Source organism: Lolium perenne, chromosome 7, assembly GCF_019359855.2.
Source record: "Lolium perenne isolate Kyuss_39 chromosome 7, Kyuss_2.0, whole genome shotgun sequence".
Classification (NCBI taxonomy): Eukaryota; Viridiplantae; Streptophyta; class Magnoliopsida; order Poales; family Poaceae; genus Lolium; species Lolium perenne.
This window is the reverse complement of record NC_067250.2, coordinates 138,865,816-138,888,409: the sequence shown is the minus strand read 5'-3', so window position 1 is coordinate 138,888,409 and position 22,594 is coordinate 138,865,816. Positions and strand designations below refer to the sequence as shown.

At 43.1% G+C, this 22,594-nt stretch overlaps 1 protein-coding gene across 2 annotated transcripts; it reads right to left on the bottom strand.

Annotated features, from left to right (window-relative positions):
* Positions 1-2,847: 2,847 nt before the first annotated feature.
* On the bottom strand, positions 2,848-10,462 carry LOC127324160 (putative 1-phosphatidylinositol-3-phosphate 5-kinase FAB1C). Of its 2 annotated transcripts, XM_051352167.2 has the most exons (12): positions 9,669-10,461; positions 8,592-9,305; positions 8,356-8,509; positions 7,938-8,276; positions 7,233-7,749; positions 6,892-7,151; positions 6,464-6,795; positions 6,257-6,383; positions 5,986-6,144; positions 4,408-5,898; positions 4,047-4,304; positions 2,848-3,378 (listed from the first exon to the last, which is right to left on the bottom strand). In XM_051352167.2, the coding sequence occupies exons 1-12, from the start codon at positions 9,923-9,925 to the stop codon at positions 3,124-3,126; spliced, it is 4,863 nt and encodes a 1,620-aa protein (XP_051208127.1). In that variant the 5' UTR covers positions 9,926-10,461; the 3' UTR covers positions 2,848-3,123. The 2 variants fall into 2 exon arrangements, with proteins under 2 accessions (XP_051208127.1, XP_051208126.1); XM_051352166.2 differs by having other exon boundaries at positions 6,892-7,749; positions 9,669-10,462.
* Positions 10,463-22,594: the final 12,132 nt, after the last annotated feature.

Below are 22,594 nucleotides of genomic sequence, written 5' to 3'. Positions count from 1 at the left end.
TGGGCTTATAGAACTTCTTATAAAAATTCTATGGGTATGTCTTGCTAATGTTCTGTATGGTTAAATAATATAATTTATTTGGCTGAATAATTTTTTATGGTTGAATTGTTGTATGGAAATGAATTGTGTTGTGATAGAAATTTATTGATTTGTTTTTCGCAAATACCAAATATTTTGCATTTGGGTCAGCCATTTGGGGGTGCCGTTGTGGGCCGTTAGCCCCAAAGCGGAGGCGCCGGTGACGATGCTCTAAGACTCGAGGAAATGGGTGAAGCAAAGGGGTACCTAGGGATGCATGGGAAAGTATGCACCAGAGACAAAAAAAAAATCTCTACAGCATGGCATGACCATTTCGTTGGGCATTGGTACAATTCGACAATAAGACCTGAGATTATCGCACATCGGTTACTTTGAGATGCCAAACTTGTTAGAGTACGTGTATAATTAGAGATAGACTAGGATCTTCTTGTATCCCAAGTCATTAGATATCTTAGCCTCCAAGTCATGTACCTCTATATATACCCCATGAGAGTCACTGCAATACAATACACAAGAATTAGGGTTCTATATTTTCCACATGGTATTAGAGCGGTTAGCCTTACGGCGCCGATCCTAGGTCTTCCCACCACTTCCGCACCGCGCCGCCCTCGGGGAGATCTCTCCTCGGGGGCGCGGCACCCGATCAAGATCAAATATTAGATCGGTTCCTTAGTTTAGATTAGATCCAATTTCGAAATTTCCAAGTCCACGATTAGATCCAAATTAGCTACAAATAAATCCCTAGATTATCAAATCCTCAAAATCATGGTGCAGTCGTTTCCAATCCAATTTCCGATTTTCCGTTCACGTCGCCGAACTTCGGCCCGCGCTTGCGGCCAGGAGCATCACACGCGCGATCTTCACGAGCAAATCACCAAGAGACAAAGGCTCACAAGATGCATGTACGCCGATCACGTACCGGTCTAATCCGGCCGGATTTCACCGGCCGTTGCCCACGTGATTATGATCGGCAGCTTCAGGGCGATCAACAGCGCCGCTCGGGCCACTCTCACACGGGTCTAATTCGGCTGGGTCGCACCAGTCGTCGCTCATGTGGCCACGATCAGCAGCTTCCCCACGCCCGGTGTACACGCGCGTCTCACGTCGTTTGCATCGCTGACTCCACGACAGCCGAATCGATCTGCACTGCACCGAGCTAAACTACAACGACCCGAACAACTACGTCAAGCCGTACGACAACACCAAAATCTACGCCGAGTTCTACATCGCCAACGACATCACCAAGGTCTACATCAACATGGTCTTCATCGACATCCTCGTCGATCAACACTGCCGTCGCCGCCTACGACACAAAAACCCCGCCGCCGCTGCAGAACCGCTGCCGCCGCCGCGCTACGACAAAAACCCGCCGCCGCAAACCCGCTGCCGCCGCCGCGCTACGACAAAATCCGCCGCCGCCGCAGAACCGCTGCCGCCGCCGCGCTATGACAAAAACCAGCCGCCGCCGCAGAATCGCTGCCGCTGCCGCGCACAACCTAAAACCCTACGACAAAAAAGCGCAATTTTTTGCGCCTTCGGCGAATACGGCTACACCACATACGACGACTACGACATCGACCACATCTCGACCACGGCTACATCATGCTCGGCTACCTCGACATCGACATCAACAAAATATCTACGGCAACTCAAGAACTTCAGTCAACAGCGTCTGCGTCGTCACTTGCGCCCACGACACTCCCGCTGTGACTGCGGGAGGGAAGAGAAGGAACCAGAAGGGGACGCTGGTGATGACAAGGAGGAGAAGCGACGGGAGCGCAGGACTTCTCCAGTCGCAAGCGTTCGCTTCACTCCCGCTACGACTGAGGGGGAATGTTAGAGTACGTGTATAATTTGAGATAGACTAGGATCTTCTTGTATCCCAAGTCATTAGATATCCTAGCCTCCAAGTCATGTACCTCTATATATACCCCATGAGAGTCACTGCAATACAATACACAAGAATTAGGGTTCTATATTTTCCACAAGACTCACACAATAACATCAATGTACCTTGCAACTTTCAAGCCAATGATCATGACTGTGACACGAGAAACTACCTGGCAGATGACATCTATACCTCATGTCATTTGGGGGCGCCGCTAGGATGTCACCAAAACCCGCTACTCTTTCAAAAGATGTCTCCCATTTACAATCTTCTTTGATTTTGTAGCAGACCGGGAAGACCCTGACGAAACTTTGGCTTCCTGAGTATATTCGATAATTGACAACTGTGCTTTCTTATTACGAGACACTGTTAGCGTCTCCGAACCCTCCCCTATTTGTTATACTATAGAAAAAAGATCGTCCACCAAAGCTAGATCTAACCTCTCCTGAGAGCTTCTAATTGTTATCTATTCTGATTCAGTTCCCTAGAGTCAAGCCACATGTTTTTTTATTGCGTTCATGTAAAGTGGACATCGCGGCATTAAACTTAGCTGCTAGTGCATCTCCCAGATCATATGTTCCATTCTGCGCCGCTTTATCACATTTGTACAAGAAACTTGACGCTCCCACAAAGCTAACTTTTTTTACGTAAACGGTGACCAGACCTTGACTCATTTGAACGATTTACAAGATGCAGCTAGAAGGGGCATACAGCACCCTTTTCACTGCCGTTGAGTGATCAAAGGCTCCTTTTATGTCAACGGATAGGAACACTTCTTAAGGTTGCAGGTGCCAACGCAAAAATGAGTTCAGAGAAGACGTTACCGTCGTACCAGAGCATGCATTTGTTAATCGTTACGTCTGCTACGGTCCATTCTATTCTTTGAGACACAAGCCAGTCCACCAAATGCACCTTTCACATAAAAAGAACGCAGTTTCTTTTTAACTATGTTGGTCCCAATGTACAAAGATCAAGCCTCTTATCTGTTGCTGGACGCTGCAAATACCATGCTTGGCATCCAGGGAGAGGATGATCTTGTCTATGCCTACAGCACAATACAGCTGGGTACAAAATGAATGAGTTAATCTTCCCACAACAGCACACACAAAAAAACTGACTATATGACTCGCGCAGACTTTACGCAACATTCACTATTGTGATAATGCTTCTATGTGCTCTGGATAATCAGTTAGTTGCTAAGAGGTCCATTGGTCAGGGACGGTGAGGAAGTACTTGGACATGGCTTTCCTGAACCTCTTCTTGTACTGCAACGGAGATATGACGGTGGGGGCTTCATTCTTCGGGCCACCTAGAATGCCTGATGCCTTCACCCAGGTCTCTAGCTGCTTGTCCCACGTGTACTGGCGCAGGTAATCGATGATGCCAATGACAAGTTCTTTCTTCTCCTCGTCAATTCCAACAAGAAGCGAGTAGTCCATGACATCCGCTGACTGCAAAGAAGACATGTAATATTACAACCATTATATATTGAGCAATACATATCACATGCTGGGAGAAGATGATTTGTGCATGAGCTTCTAGAATGCCACTTATGAGTCACATGGCTTGTACTACAAATTGCTCCAAAAAAGTATATAGTGCAATATACTATTTTTTGGGGAAAATAGATAATGAGGTGAGGAAGGAGCTGTATTAACATGATCATTTGGGGAACAAATGAATACGATTGTTCGAGCAAGCCGACGAGTGGACCTGGGTGGTTCTTGTTAATCGTCAACATTATTTGGAAACTAAAAGCAAGGCATGCAGCTTGTGGAAGATGAAAATATCATAAAAAAAGGGCTGAGAAATATTCATTCCTACCTCCATAAAGTCAGTTGAACAGTAAGCACAAAGAAATATATACCCTCTGTCCCAAAATATGCTGCGCAACTTTTTTCTAGATACGGATGTATCTACACACTAAAAACATGTCTAGATACAACCGTATCCGTATCTAGACAAACTTGAGCAGTTTTTTTTGGAACGGAGGGAGTACAAAATACAAATTACACAAACTGTAATTGGTGCTAATAATGAGGTAACATAAAAGTTTATTACGGAGTAGATCTTCAATCTATGGGTTAAACAGTATGCACAAAGAAGTATAACAGCATACCGCAAGAAATGAAGTATCATTCCAGACAGCTCTTTCCAATCTTCGTTTTGCCCGGCTCCCTAAGAATATAGGCTTTGTATGCAATGCCTCTATGAGGTTTGAATCTAACAAGACTTTACTGTCGCCAGATGTGTAACGAGACCGTAATGAACCTTTTAGATCATACACCTTAGGTATCTTCCTTTGAAAGAAAAGATTCTCCATCACCATCAGATCCATCTTTACTTCCTTACCACCTTTCAAGCCCTTGACATTAACCTGAATTCAAGCAAAGCCAGCAAGATCAAATCTAGGAACATTGTTTAGTTTTTGAACTTAGCAGTGGGATAAATCATGGAACGGCAAGTGAAGTACAACAAACCTGATATAAGCCTACTATTTTTGCCAGGCAAGTTGGGCTACCAGACGTCAAGGATTCCATTAAGTACTTGAAGTACTGAGGAGCAAATTCTACAAAAGAGTCCAGCTCTGTCTTGGTGACTTGTTTAATTATGAACCTCTCATCCAGTGTCCTTGCAAAGTAAACATTGCTTTTCCCACCTTGCGCAGACCATCTCTTGCAGCGACTCAGTGAACGGATGTAATCAATATCCTTTGGACAGCATTTCTTTCTAAGAGCAGCAAAATGCTTTTCAAAATAGCAAATCACAGAGAACTTTGCTTTATCTGCAGGAAGAGGAGTTTCATCATCAAAAGAAAACTTAAAATGAGTTCCCTTATATTCCAGACTGTCTTCTTGTGAGGGCAAGGACCCCTCAAGTCCATGTCTGAACTCGTTGGCATTTGGAAGATGTGAAAAACTCAAAGATGAATTTAGTTTCCGTGTGACTTGATGCACATATTCTTGTGATGTCATGGCGTATGCAACAATACTGGTGGGTTCATCATCATAGACTGCAATAACAACATCCTCATTGCCAATCTGGGGCAAGAGCAAGCGTGCCCCATCTTCAACCATATGTGAAACGGATGAGATATACGTGGGTGTACGAGTAAGAATAACACTTAGTTTCTCTATGGCCCCAGGTGACCTTTGAGAACAAGCCCTCCTTATGTTTGGCATTGGATCTTTTGTGATGCTTGTTAAACCCCCTAAGTACTCAGCAGATCTGAAGGACGACAGATGCAATGAAGTAGGAGCTAATCCAGTGCGTTCTCGCTTACGGGATGCCAGTGTAGAATCAAATGAATGAATTCTAACTGGGGCATTCTTGTAACTTCGATTTTCCAACAAACTGAAGGATCCATTTTCATCCATGTTGGTGAAACCTTCTGAAAGATCATACTGTAACTCACTAGATCCAGTCCATGCCAAATCAATATTATCAGAAAAAATAGATGCAAGTGAGGGTAACCGCTCAACAGGTTCCATACCAATGGCAGCTTTAGTAGTTGGGCGTTCATTGTGTCCGTTGAATTTGCTGAAGACCTTGTCAAGATCTTCTGTATCATCAACAGGATGATCGACCAGATCAATCTGCAATTTTTTCTCAGGCATACTATACTCGCCATCATTCAAGCAGCCTTCTCTGGATAACAAAGATTTTCTTGGACTTCCTGAAAACTTTTTTGGACTTCCTGGTAAATGCAACAAGCATGTGGGTTTCCCAATACTTGTATCCACTTGTAGCAAATCTGTTGTCCATTCCTTCAGCCTGATGTCCAAGAGAATTTCTGCAGCAGGATTGGTCTTTGAAACATGACCATTTGTTACAAGAAGTGAATCTATGTAACATAGCCTACGATCCCAAAGGTAAGCATCAAGAATAAGACCACGCCTCAAGCGGTTGAGCTCCAGAATATCAATTGATGCCTGCAAGTAGCTATCTCTAATAACTGGTAAAAGCAAAATCTGCATAAGAAAAAAAATTAAAACCAGCATAAGCATTTGCAACCCTCGATAAATACGCGTAAGATGAGAATAATATGATCGCATCACCTCGTATTCATTTCTTTCCATTTTGAGCAAATCCTTCATCTCAATTATCTGCCTTTGAATACCAGTCTTGACCGGTTCATCCTCAATTAGAATACTCTTTTCAGTGCGATGGAGAAAATCAGATATCTCCCAATGTAAGGATTTCATTTGGCCATATATCTACAAAAAGAAGTACATGGACATAATATTTATTCTTCAGGACACAGCAAATTAGCAAACATGTACGATGGAAAAAATGAATATGAATCATAGATTTTTGAAAATCATATACCTCAACTGCCACCGTTTTAGTCCAGTCTTGTGGACTGTGACAGTTGAAACACAATACCGACGGGGGAAGGTTAACTGATAGAATATCAACAGGAGAATATCTGAAGAAGGCCACCATGTTCCCGTATCTGATAGATTAACAGGTAAGTTGAGATTTCATTTGAGGATTCAACAACAGTAATTTATAAGGAATATAGACGACGTGTACCCATAGAAACGAAGACAGTCCCTCTGGAGAGAATGCCCACAGCTTGCAACTCGGTTAGCAGTAGCATGATTTGAAAAGCTTAGCTCCAAGAATTTCCCAAATGACAGGCCCCAAGCAGCATCTGACAAAATTACCCTCCGTGTAGCAGGTGGTACACCATCCTTAGGTTCACACTTGAGGCATCTATGCCACATCCATATCCTGCCATCATGCTCACCTGGCAACTTCTGAGACAGAAGACGCCTAACACTAATTGTTAAGCTCCCATGTTGATGAATATAGCACCTTACATGTGATTCAGATGGTTCTTTACATGTTTGACAGCAATATGCCTGATGATGAAGGACATAGACAAGACATTATGTTCAAATACTAGTGAAGTTCCAATGTGATACATTGAACATCATACAAATGAGTAAGAGAAATACCTGATCAAATAAGTCTTCCCGGAGGTATCTCCCAAGTGGCTTATCAAAGCTACCGTAAAACTTTATGCGGAAGAGCTGTGGACGCTCACATACCAGACTTTTGGGGATACAAGTGCTCGACAGGGAAACTAAGATGCTTTGATGGTTGTCAGTAGTAGGAATGTATTCACCAGAAAACTCGGTTTGGTCATTCAGGTCTCTTGCAGGAAAGTCATGATGTGTTTGATGATTCCACTTGCCTACTTCTTGACATTTCTTCCCTGGTACCACATGTTGATTGTTATTGTTTGCAATGCGATACAATGCAGAGTAATACAAATACTGAAACTGCATCACAGTACCTGAAGTTCTTGGATCACTATCCAATAAATCTGGAGGTATTTTACACCCACCGCATGAATCAATTGCATGGGATAAGTAATGATCAACAGGAGATTCAGGTCCTCTTTGCTCAACGGGCGATTCAGATTCCATGTGCTCAACAGGCGATTCAGATTCCCTGTGTTCAACAGGAGATCCAGATTCTCTATGCTCGAAGATGATACCTTTCCCTTCCTCATTCAAAGATAATGAACCAGGTGAGACTGAATTTTCCTCAAGCATAATCCGTGAATCATCGCCTTGTACTTGCTTGAGTTTATAAGGCACATCAACACCAGCAGATGCAGCAAAATAGTCTGCATCACTTCGCATATCTGGCACCATTATCACAGGCCTCGAAGGAACTTTAGGAAGAGTTGCTCCTTCATCAGCAAAGAATGATGTTTCCAGAGAAAGGTGATAAGCGGCAAACACTGCAAGTTGGACTGCACGCTTAATTTTCTTTAGTTCCTCCCTACAGGACCCTCTCAGTAAAACCTAAATAAATTAAGACAAAATTATTAGAAATTAGAGATCTAATAAAATGTGTGATAGAATCAGAATTTCAGTTTCAAAATAGTTACATTAGTAATCTATATTGGTCATCTAACAACCAAGTGTTTATTGCTTGATGTTAGCAAGATGGATCGAATCAAATGTTCATGGAACAGCAAAGAGATACTTACTGTGCAGCCCAAACGCCTTGGGCAGCCTTCAAAGAACATCAGCGTTTTTGTTGACCTCCTGTTTGTCTGCTTTCCTGATGGGAATTCCAGAACTCTCTGCACCTTGAACATTTCACATTGGCCTAGCCTTGCCGAAGCAATATCGTCAATTGATGAGGCAATCTGTGCTCCAGTGCATCTTGATATCCTCTCCAAAAGCGGCCTCTTAACATTTAAAACTAATGAAATTCCTTTTTCCAAAAGCTCTTGGGCATAAGATGAGACACTTCTCTCAACTAGCAGCACATTTGGTCGGCGAGATTCTATCTTTCCCACAATCTTTCGCAGATGCTCCTTCTCCTGCATTAACAAGATTTCTTCAGCAAAAGCAACATAGCAACAACAACGGTAAGGAAGCAACTGAGTAGTAAGTGCAAACCTGTTCAAGTATATTGTCAATAGACGCTAATTTATTAGTGACCCTCTGATACTCAAGTGCTCCTCCTAAAATGAGCAGTTTCGGATTCTTATGCTCAGAGATCATGCGTTTGTGCTTTAAGTTCTTGGAACAAACAACTCCTCTAATAAGATTGCTGCATAGAAGAAACTACCTATGAGTTTCACATGTGGGAACTGGGAAGTATAATCATGTAAGCAGGTGGAAAGGCAACAAACCTATCAATCGGATCCCCGGATGCTATACATTTGATCTTCACATAATCAGTAGGATCCATGCTGCCACCTTTCTTTGTATTTGGTCTCACATAACTAGCAGCTTGCCAGGATAAGGTGGACACTATCTCAAGCCAAGTTATGGAACCATCATCATTTCCCACACTAATACCTTCTCCATTCAGTAACTGAGCCACTAGAGCTCGAAAATGGCCAAGTACAGCATTCCTCAGGCCCTCTTTATGAGCTATCTCGGTGAGCATGCCAACACCAACTGTTTGGTTAGTGTTAAAGCAGCCAAGAGCAAGAAGATTGCTCGACACCTCAACCTCATCATCCTCATCGTCGAATCCAAATAGTCTCGACTCCGCGTCATCATCCTCATCTTCTGGCAGTGGTGGGCACCAAATATTGGCATCAAAGTCAACTGGATGTTCAGCGGTGTCGCCTTCCACGCAGCTGCAAGTGACACTGCCATATAGATTAGTACCATGGCCATGAGAATCCAGGCTGAAACGGCCGTTTCTCCTGGACGATTGCGTGCCGTCATTCTGCCAGACCATCCAGGTCGGGCTCTTCAAGGGGCTTAAGGTTGTAGACCGGTTGAGCTCGTTAGCGGTACTCACAGACTCAGTGTCTGAGAAGTCGTGTAAGTAGTCATTCCCTGGGGTGAAAAACTGAACCCCGGTCTCGTCATTTTCCTCGCCATCTGCCCTCCTGCATCCATGAAAACCAGTTCAATCAGTCAATCAATTATATGAATACAAGGTCAACAAACATAATCATCCATGAGAGTTACTTCCGCTAGTCATGAACCAGTCACCGATTTTCCTTTTCCCTTATAATAATCCATCTAGCACGCTAGTAAGGCGTTGAGGTGATCGGGTTGCTCAAATTTCAAAACACTAAGAAGCAAACTCTCTCCGCAATTTTTTGTTTGTTTGTGAAAAAACGGCACAATAAGCAACCTGAATCCCATCTCCCTTTTCCTCCATAGCAAGTAATAATAAACCACATAAAAAAAGTAACAATAAACCAAAATGAAAACAAGGCGGTGGAACCGGAGGCGTGCCACCCTACCTGACAGCGTGGCAGCGGAGGAGCTGCGGCGAGGAGATCTGACGGCGGACGGCGATGGCGCGCCTGCCTCCGGATCTCGCCGCGGCGGGCGGCGGCGAATCCGCTGGGGACACGTCCCCGCTGCGCGGCGGCGTCGGGGGCAGCGGCGGCGAGCTCGCCCGGCGGGGTTCTTCATTGGCGGCGGGGGACGTGGAGCCGGTGATGAGGGCTCGGAACTTCTGCACCGCCCCCAGGACCGAGAACTCCACCACTCCCATCGCCGGCAAAATTAACCGTGAATTCCGCTCCGAAAAGAAGGATTTTTAAGGAAGGAAAACAAAAACCTACAAAAGGTATGCTAAACAGAAAAAAATCTGCGCGCCTTGGCGTCCGGCGAGGCTAAAATTCCTCTCCGGCGACGACAAGGCAGCTAGCCTAGCGGCGGCCCGATTCGTAAAACGTGCGGGGAATCCTTCTTGTTCTTGTTGGAGTTTGTGGTAGTAGTGTGTATGTGCAAGAGGCGGCTAGTTAGTGCGAGGCATTTGGGGGTCAGCCAATGCCCGACTGGTCAGGGAGCATAGGTCGGGTCGCCGGCCGGCCGTCGTGCGGCTGCGCTACGAGCGCGCGAGGGCGGGTGCTGCCTGGGAGTTGGCGCGCGGGATGACGACGTAGAGGGAGGAGGGCATGGCCGTGGAGGAGTCGGGAGCTTGAAGAAGGAGAAGGAGCGGAGGGGAAAAGCTTTCGCCTTTCGGCAATGGCGGTGAGAAATGGGGAGAGAAGAGGTAGTAGGAGGGAAGTGGGGGGTGGGGTCTTTAATTGCGGACGGAGAAAGAGTGTTTTCATTGAAGAGAAAAGGATGGTATTTATGGCTGATTACTGCAGAGATTATGTGTGAATATTCCAGCAAAAAATTAGAAGGTTCATCGAATTAAAACGATACGATTCTCATGGAAACAAATTCGAGATTCGTAGGAACGTTGCACAAATATATTATCTACACTACTTAAAAAGGAGGAATGTGTTCCCTATTCTGCCAACCATGCCACTACGACAAGATTTTCGTCGTCCTCGTCGTACTCCCGCACGCACCCATATGGGCCAGGCCCAACTAAAACGGTAGCCTATCATCGTTCATCCCTCGCTTGCGTCCCTGAGTCCCAAGGCAAAGTCTCCTCGATTCCCTTTCTTCCTCCTAGCAGCCGCCTAGGGTTTCGGCGCCGCCACGGCTGCCATGGTCTCCCCTGGAAGTGGCTTATAGGAGAGAGTAGGCTTAGGTTTAGAAGGTACAAACTGTTAATGGTACATGATCACTCAAGTTTGCAAGATATGAGCACATAAGGCCAAACTAGAGTGATTTCCCATAAGAACATGGAGTTGTCAAATAAAAGGCGATAAGATCCAAAAAAATCCAACTCTTCACAAAGAAGAGTGTGCTGGCCTAGGCCACCATATATGAGTGTTGTGGCATGGCACCGCGAAGATATATCTTGGGTCCAAGCCACTACTCATCATTGAAGCTCACATATCAACATATGATATAAAGAGAATGATTTCTTAATGTTGGCATTTGGGGGAGGGATAGCTCAATAATTTAAACCGCACTCCCCCTATTTCCATGCCCACATCTAAACCAAATAAAGTTTTGAGACGAAGGTGTGTTTGCAAGATGGTCAAGCTATACTCCTTGAATCAATGATATTTAGCTCATTCCTCAAATAAGTGAACCTTGCTTCATCAAGAGGCTTCGTGAATATATCGGCAAGTTGATCTTTGGTAGGAACATAGATAAGCTCAATATCACCACGGGCAACATGATCCCTAATGAAATGATTCCGGATCTCAATATGCTTCGTTCTTGAATGTTGCACCGGATTATAGGCAATCTTGATGGCACTTTCATTGTCACATAATAGAGGCACTTTGTCACAAATGACACCGTATTCCTTTAAAGTTTGCCTCATCCATAACAATTGAGTGCATCCACTTGCGGCGGCAACATATTCGGCTTCGGCGGTGGAGAGAGATATACAATTTTGCTTCTTAGAAGACCAACACACCAAGGACCTACTGATACGTCTCCAACGTATCGATAATTTCTTATGTTCCATGCCACATTATTGATGTTATCTACATGTTTTATGCACACTTTATGTCATATTCATGCATTTTCTGGAACTAACCTATTAACAAGATGCCGAAGTGCCGATTCTTTGTTTCTGCTGTTTTTGGTTTCAGAAATCCTAGTAAGGAAATATTCTCGGAATTGGACGAAATCAAAGCCCAGGGGCCTATTTTTCCACGAAGCTTCCAGAAGTCCGAAGACGAGACGAAGAGGGGCCACGGGGTGGCCAAACCCTAGGGCGGCGCGGCCCCACCCCTGGCCGCGCCGGCCTATGGTGTGGGCCCCCCGTGCCGCCTCCTGACTTGCCCTTCCGCCTACTTAAAGCCTCCATGACGAAACCCCCAGTACCGAGAACCACGATACGGAAAACCTTCCAGAGACGCCGCCAACGCCGATCCCATCTCGGGGGATCCAGGAGATCGCCTCCGGCACCTTGCCGGAGAGGGGAATCATCTCCTGGAGGACTCTACGCCGCCATGGTCGCCTCCGGTGTGATGTGTGAGTAGTCTACCCCTGGACTATGGGTCCATAGCAGTAGCTAGATGGTTGTCTTCTCCCCATTGTGCTATCATTGTCGGATCTTGTGAGCTGCCTAACATGATCAAGATCATCTATCTGTAATTCTATATGTTGCGTTTGTTGGGATCCGATGAATAGAGAATACTTGTTATGTTGATTATCAAAGTTATATCTACGTGTTGTTTATGATCTTGCATGCTTTCCGTTACTAGTAGATGCTCTGGCCAAGTAGATGCTTGTAACTCCAAGAGGGAGTACTTATGCTCGATAGTGGGTTCATGCCTGCATTGACACCTGGGACAGTGACAGAAAGTTCTAAGGTTGTGTTGTGCTGTTGCCACTAGGGATAAAACATTGATGCTATGTCTAAGGATGTAGTTGTTGATTACATTACGCACCATACTTAATGCAATTGTCTGTTGCTTTGCAACTTAATACTGGAGAGGGTTCGGATGATAACCTGAAGGTGGACTTTTTAGGCATAGATGCAGTTGGATGGCGGTCTATGTACTTTGTCGTAATGCCCAATTAAATCTCACTATACTCATCATGATATGTATGTGCATGGTCATGCTCTCTTTATTTGTCAATTGCCCAACTGTAATTTGTTCACCCAACATGTTGTTTGTCTTATGGGAGAGACACCTCTAGTGAACTGTGGACCCGGTCCAATTCCCTTCTTGAAATACAATCTACTGCAATACTTGTTCTACTGTTTTCTGCAAACAATCATCTTCCACACAATACGGTTAATCCTTTGTTACAGCAAGCCGGTGAGATTGACAACCTCACTGTTTCGTTGGGGCAAAGTACTTTGGTTGTGTTGTGCAGGTTCCACGTTGGCGCCAGAATCCCTGGTGTTGCGCCGCACTACATCCCGCCGCCATCAACCTTCAACGTGCTTCTTGGCTCCTCCTGGTTCGATAAACCTTGGTTTCTTTCTGAGGGAAAACTTGCTGCTGTGCGCATCATACCTTCCTCTTGGGGTTCCCAACGAACGTGTGAGTTACACGCCATCAAGCTCTTTTTTGGCGCCGTTGCGGGGAGATCAAGACACGCTGCAAGGGGAGTCTCCACTTCTCAATCTCTTTACTTTGTTTTTGTCTTGCTTAGTTTTATTTACTACTTTGTTTGCTGCACTAAATCAAAATACAAAAAAATTAGTTGCTAGTTTTACTTTACTTGCTATCTTGTTTGCTATATCAAAAACACAAAAAAAATAGTTACTTGCATTTACTTTATCTAGTTTGCTTTATTTACTGTTGCTAAAATGGCCAACGCTGAAAATACTAAGTTGTGTGACTTCACAACCACAAATAATAATGATTTCTTATGCACACCTATTGCTCCACCTGCTACTACGCAGAATTCTTTGAAATTAAACCTGCTTTCTTGAATCTTGTTATGCGAGAGCAATTCTGCAGTGTTAGTTCTGATGATGCTGCTGCCCATCTTAATAATTTTGTTGAACTATGTGAAATGCAAAAATATAAAGATGTAGATGGTGATATTATTAAACTAAAATTGTTCCCTTTCTCATTAAGAGGAAGAGCTAAAGATTGGTTGCTATCTCTGCCTAAGAATAGTATTGATTCATGGACTAAATGCAAGGATGCTTTTATTGGTAGATATTATCCCCCTGCTAAAATTATATCTTTGAGGAGTAGCATAATGAATTTTAAACAATTAGATACTGAACATGTTGCTCAAGCTTGGGAAAGAATAAAATCTCTGGTTAAAAATTGCCCAACCCATGGACTGACTACTTGGATGATCATCCAAACCTTCTATGCAGGACTAAATTTTTCTTCACGGAATTTATTGGATTCAGCTGCTGGAGGTACCTTTATGTCCATCACTCTTGGTGAAGCAACAAAGCTTCTTGATAATATGATGATCAATTACTCTGAATGGCACACGGAAAGAGCTCCACAAGGTAAGAAGGTAAATTCTGTCGAAGAAACCTCTTCCTTGAGTGATAAGATTGATGCTATTATGTCTATGCTTGTGAATGATAGGACTAATATTGATCCTAATAATGTTCCGTTAGCTTCATTGGTTGCACAAGAAGAACATGTTGATGTAAACTTCATTAAAAATAATAATTTCAACAACAATGCTTACCGGAACAATTCTAGTAACAACTATAGGCCATATCCTTATAATAGTGGCAACGGCTATGCTAATTCTTATGGGAATTCTTACAACAATAATAGGAGTTCACCCCCTGGACTTGAAGCCATGCTTAAAGAATTTATTAGTACACAAACTGCTTTTAACAAATCTGTTGAAGAAAAGCTTGGGAAAATTGATATACTTGCTTCTAAAGTCGATAGTCTTGCTGCTGATGTTGATCTTTTGAAATCAAAAGTTTTGCCTAATGAGAATCATCATAATAAAATTTTTACTACAGCAAATGCCATTCAAGTTAGAATTAATGAGAATATAAGATTAATGGCCGAACTGCGTGCTAGGTGGGATAGAGAAGAAAATGAAAAACTAGCTAAAGAGAAGAATGTAGCTAAAGTTTGGACTATTACCACCACTAGTAATGCTAATGCTACACATGTTGCTGCACCTCCTACCATTAATAATAAAAGAATTGGTGTTAGCAATGTTTCCACTTCTAATGCAAAGCGCGAAAAACTGCCTAAAACTGCTAAAGCTCATTAAAGCACGTGATAAAGCTGCTGAAATTTTTTCCAACATTGGGGATGATGATCCCATTGCTTTAGATTATAATGGTTTGAATTTTGATGATTGCCACATCTCTGAAGTTATAAAGTTCTTGCAAAAACTTGCTAAAAGTCCTAATGCTAGTGCTATAAATTTGGCTTTTACACATCATATTACAAATGCTCTCATAAAAGCTAGAGAAGAGAAATTAGAGCGTGAAGCCTCTATTCCTAAAAAGCTAGAGGATGGTTGGGAGCCCATCATTAAGATGAAGGTTAAAGATTTTGATTGTAATGCTTTATGTGATCTTGGTGCAAGTATTTCTGTTATGCCTAAGAAAATTTATAATATGCTTGACTTGCCACCGCTGCAAAATTGTTATTTGGATGTTAATCTTGCTGATCATTCTACAAAGAAACCTTTGGGTAAATTTGATAATGTTCGTATTACCGTTAACAATAACCTTGTCCCCGTTGATTTTGTTGTCTTGGATATTGAATGCAATGCATCTTGTCCCATTATATTGGGAAGACCTTTTCTTCGAACTGTTGGTGCTATTATTGATATGAAGGAAGGTAATATAAAATATCAATTTCCTCTCAAGAAAGGTATGGAACACTTCCCTAGAAAGAGAATGAAGTACCCTTTTGATTCTATTATGAGAACAAATTATGATGTTGACACTTCGTCTCTTGATAATACTTGATACACACTTTCTGCGCCTAGCTGAAAGGCGTTAAAGAAAAGCGCTTATGGGAGACAACCCATGTTTTACCTACAGTACTTTATTTTTATTTTGTGTCTTGGAAGTTGTTTACTACTGTAGCAACCTCTCCTTATCTTAGTTTTGTGTTTTGTTGTGCCAAGTTAAGCCGTTGATAGAAAAGTAAGTACTAGATTTGGATTACTGAACAGTTCCAGATTTCTTTGCTGTCACGAATTTGGGTCCACCTCCCTGTAGGTAGCTCAGAAAATTAAGCCAATTTACGTGCATGATCCTCAGATATGTATGCAACTTTCATTCAATTTGAGCATTTTCATTTGAGCAAGTCTGGTGCCATTTTAAAATTCGTCAATACGAACTGTTCTGTTTTGACAGATTCTGCCTTTTATTTCGCATTGCCTCTTTTGCTATGTTGGATGAATTTCTTTGATCCACTAATGTCCAGTAGCATTATGCAATGTCCAGAAGTGCTAAGAATGATTGTGTCACCTCTGAATATGTCAATTTATATTGTGCACTAACCCTCTAATGAGTTGTTTCGAGTTTGGTGTGGAGGAAGTTTTCAAGGATCAAGAGAGGAGTATGATGCAACATGATCAAGGAGAGTGAAAGCTCTAAGCTTGGGGATGCCCCGGTGGTTCACCCCTGCATATATCAAGAAGACTCAAGCGTCTAAGCTTGGGGATGCCCAAGGCATCCCCTTCTTCATCGACAACATTATCAGGTTCCTCCCCTGAAACTATATTTTTATTCCATCACATCTTATGTGCTTTTTCTTGGAGCGTCGGTTTGTTTTTGTTTTTTGTTTTGTTTGAATAAAATGGATCCTAGCATTCACTTTATGGGAGAGAGACACGCTCCGCTGTAGCATATGGACAAGTATGTCCTTGGTTTCTACTCATAGTATTCATGGCGAAGTTTCTCCTTCGTTAAATTGTTATATGGTTGGAATTGGAAAATGATACATGTAGTAATTGCTATAAATGTCTTGGGTAATGTGATACTTGGCAATTGTTGTGCTCATGATTAAGCTCTTGCATCATATGCTTTGCACCCATTAATGAAGAAATACATAGAGCATGCTAAAATTTGGTTTGCATATTTGGTTTCTCTAAGGTCTAGACAATTTCTAGTATTGAGTTTGAACAACAAGGAAGACAGTGTAGAGTCTTATAATGTTTTTAATATGACTTTTATGTGAGTTTTGCTGCACCGGTTCATCCTTGTGTTTGTTTCAAATAAGCCTTGCTAGCCTAAACCTGGTATCGAGAGGGAATACTTCTCATGCATCCAAAATACTTGAGCCAACCACTATGCCATTTGTGTCCACCATACCTACCTACTACATGGTATTTTCCGCCATTCCAAAGTAAATTGCTTGAGTGCTACCTTTAAAATTCCATCATTCACCTTTGCAATATATAGCTCATGGGACAAATAGCTTAAAAACTATTGTGGTATTGAATATGTAATTATGCACTTTATCTCTTATTAAGTTGCTTGTTGTGCGATAACCATGTTTACTGGGGACGCCATCAACTTTTCATTGTTGAATTTCATGTGAGTTGCTATGCATGTTCGTCTTGTCTGAAGTAAGGGCGATCTACACTGAGTTGAATGGTTTGAGCATGCATATTGTTAGAGAAGAACATTGGGCCGCTAACTAAAGCCATGATCCATGGTGGAAGTTTCAGTTTTGGACAAACATCCTCAAATCTCTAATGAGAAAAGAATTAATTGTTGTTGAATGCTTAAAGCATTAAAAGAGGAGTCTATTATCTGTTGTCTATGTTGTCCCGGTATGGATGTCTAAGTTGAGAATAATCAAAAGCGAGAAATCCAAATGCGAGCTTTCTCCTTAGACCTTTGTACAGGCGGCATAGAGGTACCCCTTTGTGAAACTTGGTTAAAGCATATGTATTGCGGTGATAATCCAGGTAGTCCAAACTAATTAGGACAAGGTGCGGGCACTATTGGTACACTATGCATGAGGCTTGCAACTTATAAGATATAATTTACATGATGCATATGCTTTATTACTACCGTTGACAAAATTGTTTCATGTTTTCAAAATCAAAGCTCTAGCACAAATATAGCAATCGATGCTTTTCCTCTATGGAGGACCATTCTTTTACTTTCAATGTTGAGTCAGTTCACCTATTTCTCTCCACCTCAAGAAGCAAACACTTGTGTGAACTGTGCATTGATTCCTACATACTTGCTTATTGCACTTATTATATTACTCTATGTTGACAATATCCATGAGATATACATGTTACAAGTTGAAAGCAACCGCTGAAACTTAATCTTCTTTTGTGTTGCTTCAATACCTTTACTTTGAATTATTGCTTTATGAGTTAACTCTTATGCAAGACTTATTGATGCTTGTCTTGAAGTGCTATTCATGAAAAGTCTTTGCTTTATGATTCACTTGTTTACTCATGTCATATACATTGTTTTGATCGCTGCATTCACTACATATGCTTTACAAATAGTATGATCAAGGTTATGATGGCATGTCACTCCAGAAATTATCTGTGTTATCGTTTTACCTGCTGGACGAGCGAACTAAGCTTGGGGATGCTGATACGTCTCCAACGTATCGATAATTTCTTATGTTCCATGCCACATTATTGATGTTATCTACATGTTTTATGCACACTTTATGTCATATTCGTGCATTTTCTGGAACTAACCTATTAACAAGATGCCGAAGTGCCAGTTGTTGTTTTCTGCTGTTTTTGGTTTCAGAAATCCTAGTAAGGAAATATTCTCGGAATTAGACGAAATCAAAGCCCAGGGGCCTATTTTTCCACGAAGCTTCCAGAAGTCCGAAGACGAGACGAAGAGGGGCCACGGGGTGGCCAAACCCTAGGGCGGCGCGGCCCCACCCCTGGCCGCACCGGCCTGTGGTGTGGGGCCCCTGTGCCGCCTCTTGACTTGCCCTTCCGCCTACTTAAAGCCTCCGTGACGAAACCCCCAGTACCGAGAACCACGATACGGAAAACCTTCCAGAGACGCCGCCAACGCCGATCCCATCTCGGGGGATCCGGAGATCGCCTCCGGCACCTGCCGGAGAGGGGAATCATCTCCCGGAGGACTCTACGCCGCCATGGTTGCCTCCGGTGTGATGTGTGAGTAGTCTACCCCTGGACTATGGGTCCATAGCAGTAGCTAGATGGTTGTCTTCTCCCCATTGTGCTATCATTGTCGGATCTTGTGAGCTGCCTAACATGATCAAGATCATCTATCTGTAATTCTATATGTTGCGTTTGTTGGGATCCAATGAATAGAGAATACTTGTTATGTTGATTATCAAAGTTATATCTACGTGTTGTTTATGATCTTGCATGCTTTCCGTTACTAGTAGATGCTCTGGCCAAGTAGATGCTTGTAACTCCAAGAGGGAGTACTTATGCTCGATAGTGGGTTCATGCCTGCATTGACACAGGACGATGTGAGAAAGTTCTAAGGTTGTGTTGTGCTGTTGCCACTAGGGATAAAACATTGATGCTATGTCTAAGGATGTAGTTGTTGATTACATTACGCACCATACTTAATGCAATTGTCTGTTGCTTTGCAACTTAATCTTTGGAGGGGTTCGGATGATAACCTGAAGGTGGACTTTTTAGGCATAGATGCAGTTGGATGGCGGTCTATGTACTTTGTCGTAATGCCCAATTAAATCTCACTATACTCATCATGATATGTATGTGCATGGTCATGCTCTCTTTATTTGTCAATTGCCCAACTGTAATTTGTTCACCCAACCTGCGGTTTGTCTGCTGGGAGAGACACCTCTAGTGACCTGTGGACCCCGGTCCACTTCTCGGTCCTGAAATACCATCTACTGCAATACTTGTTCTCTTGTTTTTCGCAAACAATCATCTTCCACACAATACGGTTAATCCTTTGTTACAGCAAGCCGGTGAGATTGACAACCTCACTGTTTCGTTGGGGCAAAGTACTTTGGTTGTGTTGTGCAGGTTCCACGTTGGCGCCGGAATCCCTGGTGTTGCGCCGCACTACATCCCGCCGCCATCAACCTTCAACGTGCTTCTTGGCTCCTCCTGGTTCGATAAACCTTGGTTTCTTTCTGAGGGAAAACTTGCCGCTGTGCGCATCATACCTTCCTCTTGGGGTTCCCAACGAACGTGTGAGTTACACGCCATCACCTACCAAGAAATTGGCAAGCCCCGGAGGTTGATTTCCTATCATCCTTGTCTCCCGCCCAATCCGCATCGGTGTATCCATTGAGAATAAAACTTGAGCCTTTGGGGTACCAAATACCATATCTTGGGGTATCAACCAAATATCGAAAGATTCTTTTGAGAGCTATCATGTGGCTCTCCTTAGGAGAAGCTTGATACCTTGCACACACACCAACACTCAACACTATGTCCGGTCTAGATGCACAAAGGTAAAGCAAGGATCCAATCATGGAGCGATATACCTTTTGATCCACCTCTTTACCATTGGGATCAAGAGCAAGATGACATTTAGTAACCATAGGAGTGGCAACACCTTTCATCTCGGTCATCTTGAACCTCTTGAGCATGTCTTGGAGATATTTTGCTTGGTTGATGAAGGTTCCTTCTCTCAATTGCTTGATCTCAAAGCCAAGGAAGAACTTCATCTCTCCCATCATAGACATCTCAAACCTATCGGTCATAAGCTTTGAAAATTCATCATTGAAAGCTTTGTTAGTAGAGCCAAAGATAATATCATCAACATATAATTGGCAAACGAAAAGCTCCCCATTGACCCTCTTAGTAAAAAGAGTGGGATCGATTAGCCCAACATCAAACCCATGGTCTACCAATAATTCTTTAAGGTGCTCATACCAAGCTCTAGGAGCTTGTTTGAGACCATAAAGAGCTTTATCAAGCTTGTAGACATGGTTAGGGAAGTTGAGATCCTCGAACCCCAGGGGTTGCTTAACATAAACCTCTTCATGCAAAGGACCATTAAGAAAAGCACTTTTCACATCCATTTGTTGTAACTTAAAGTTATGATGCGATGCATAAGCAAGAAGGATACGGATGGACTCAAGGCGAGCCACGGGAGCATAGGTTTCTCCAAAGTCAATTCCCTCAACTTGAGAGAATCCTTGAGCCACCAATCTTGCCTTGTTCCTCACAACATTTCCAAACTCATCTTGCTTGTTCTTGAATATCCATTTAGTGCCAATAACATTGCGGCACCCCTTTGGCTTCTCTACTAAGGTCCACACTTTGTTGCGCTTGAAGTTGTTGAGTTCTTCGTGCATAGATTCCAACCAATCCGAATCTGCAAGGGCTTCAAATACTTTCTTGGGTTCCACTAAGGAGATATAAGCATGATGGTTGCTAAAGTTAGCCAATTGCCTTCTTGTGGAAACCTTTGCCCTTACATCACCAAGAACCTTATCATGAGTGTGTCCACGAAGCTCAAGGTTCATATCTCTTCTTGCTAGACGACGGGCCTCGATCTCCTCCTTGGTTCTTCTTGGCCTTGGAGGTCTCACTTGATCAACTTTATCTTTTGGGTCCCCGTCTTGACCTTCAACTTGAGCAACTTCAATTTCTTGAGATTGCTCAACCTCATGTGCTTGATCTTGGACATCATTTGGTGCGGAGCAAATATCCAATGGATACTCGTCGGAGCCATCATGAATTCTTGGTTGATCTTGACCTTGATCTTGTCCTTGATCCTATCCTTGATCTTGTCCTTGATCTTGTCCTTGATCTTGCACACAAGAGGGAGGGTTTTGTTCTTGTTCTTGGGTTGGTGCATCATTTGCTTCACTTGATGGGGTTTGTTGATGTTGAGAAGATGAGGGCTCCACCGTGGTAGAGCATAGTCCTTCCCGAGACGCCACACCGTGTCCCTCAACGGGGCGGAAAAATCCCACAACCATTCTTACTATGGCATCTTGAGGTATTTCATCACCTGCACATACATCAACTTGCCCCACTTGGGAGCCATCATTTTCTTCAAACCTCACACTACAAGATTCGATGATAATCCCGGAGGCTATATCAAAGATTCTATAAGTGTGAGACTCGGCACCGTAACCAACAAATATACCCTCCAAAGCTTTAGGAGCAAATTTAGATAAACGAACCCCTTTGATTTTGTAGAAACACTTACACCCGAACACCTTGAAGTATGAGATATTAGGCTTGTTCCCGGTGAGTATTTCATATGGAGTCTTGTTCAAGCCCTTGCGGAGATAGAGCCGGTTAGAAGAGTGACAAGCGGTGGAGATGGCTTCGGCCCAAAAGTTATAGCGGGATTTATACTCCGCCATCATAGACCTTGCCATATCCATAAGAGTCCGGTTCTTCCTCTCCACAACACCATTTTGTTGAGGGGTGTAAGCAGCGGAATATTGATGACGAATCCCCTCATCACTAAGAAAATCATTGAGTGTGTAGTTCTTGAACTCGGAGCCGTTGTCACTTCTTATTGCCATAATGAGGAGGTTGTGTTGGCGTTGCACCTCGGTAGCAAAGTCAATGAATATTTGTTGAGTCTCATCTTTCGTCTTGAGAAAGTAGACCCAAGTATATCTTGAGTAGTCATCAACAATCACCAAGCAATGTTTCTTCGCACCAAGACTTGCATGAGTAACGGGACCAAAGAGATCCACATGAAGGAGCTCCAAGATCCTCTTGGAAGAGATAATGGTCTTGTTTGGATGCGGAGAGTCATGCATTTTGCCTTCAACACAAGCCCTACAAACACGATCTTTGGCAAAAGACACATTTTTCATTAGTCCCACAATATGGTTCCCCTTGTGAATACTTTGCAAAGTTCTCATGTTGACATGGGCTAGGCGGCGATGCCACAACCAACCCACGTCCGCCTTTCCGAATAGGCACATTGCACTTGTCGTGGTGGTCCCTGATGCGTGTGGTTGGC

What these genes read in the sequence shown, in the direction of transcription:
- LOC127324160 (XM_051352166.2), bottom strand. Translation starts at nt 9,925, where the DNA reads ATGGGAGTGGTGGAGTTCTCGGTCCTGGGGGCGGTGCAGAAGTTCCGA. An exon ending in CAAGGCGTTTGGGCTGCACA is followed by an intron (nt 7,750 to 7,937) that starts GTAAGTATCTCT and finishes TAATTTATTTAG; the next exon opens with GTTTTACTGAGAGGGTCCTG. An exon ending in ATGATACTTCATTTCTTGCG is followed by an intron (nt 3,379 to 4,046) that starts GTATGCTGTTAT and finishes TCTTCTTTGCAG; the next exon opens with TCAGCGGATGTCATGGACTA.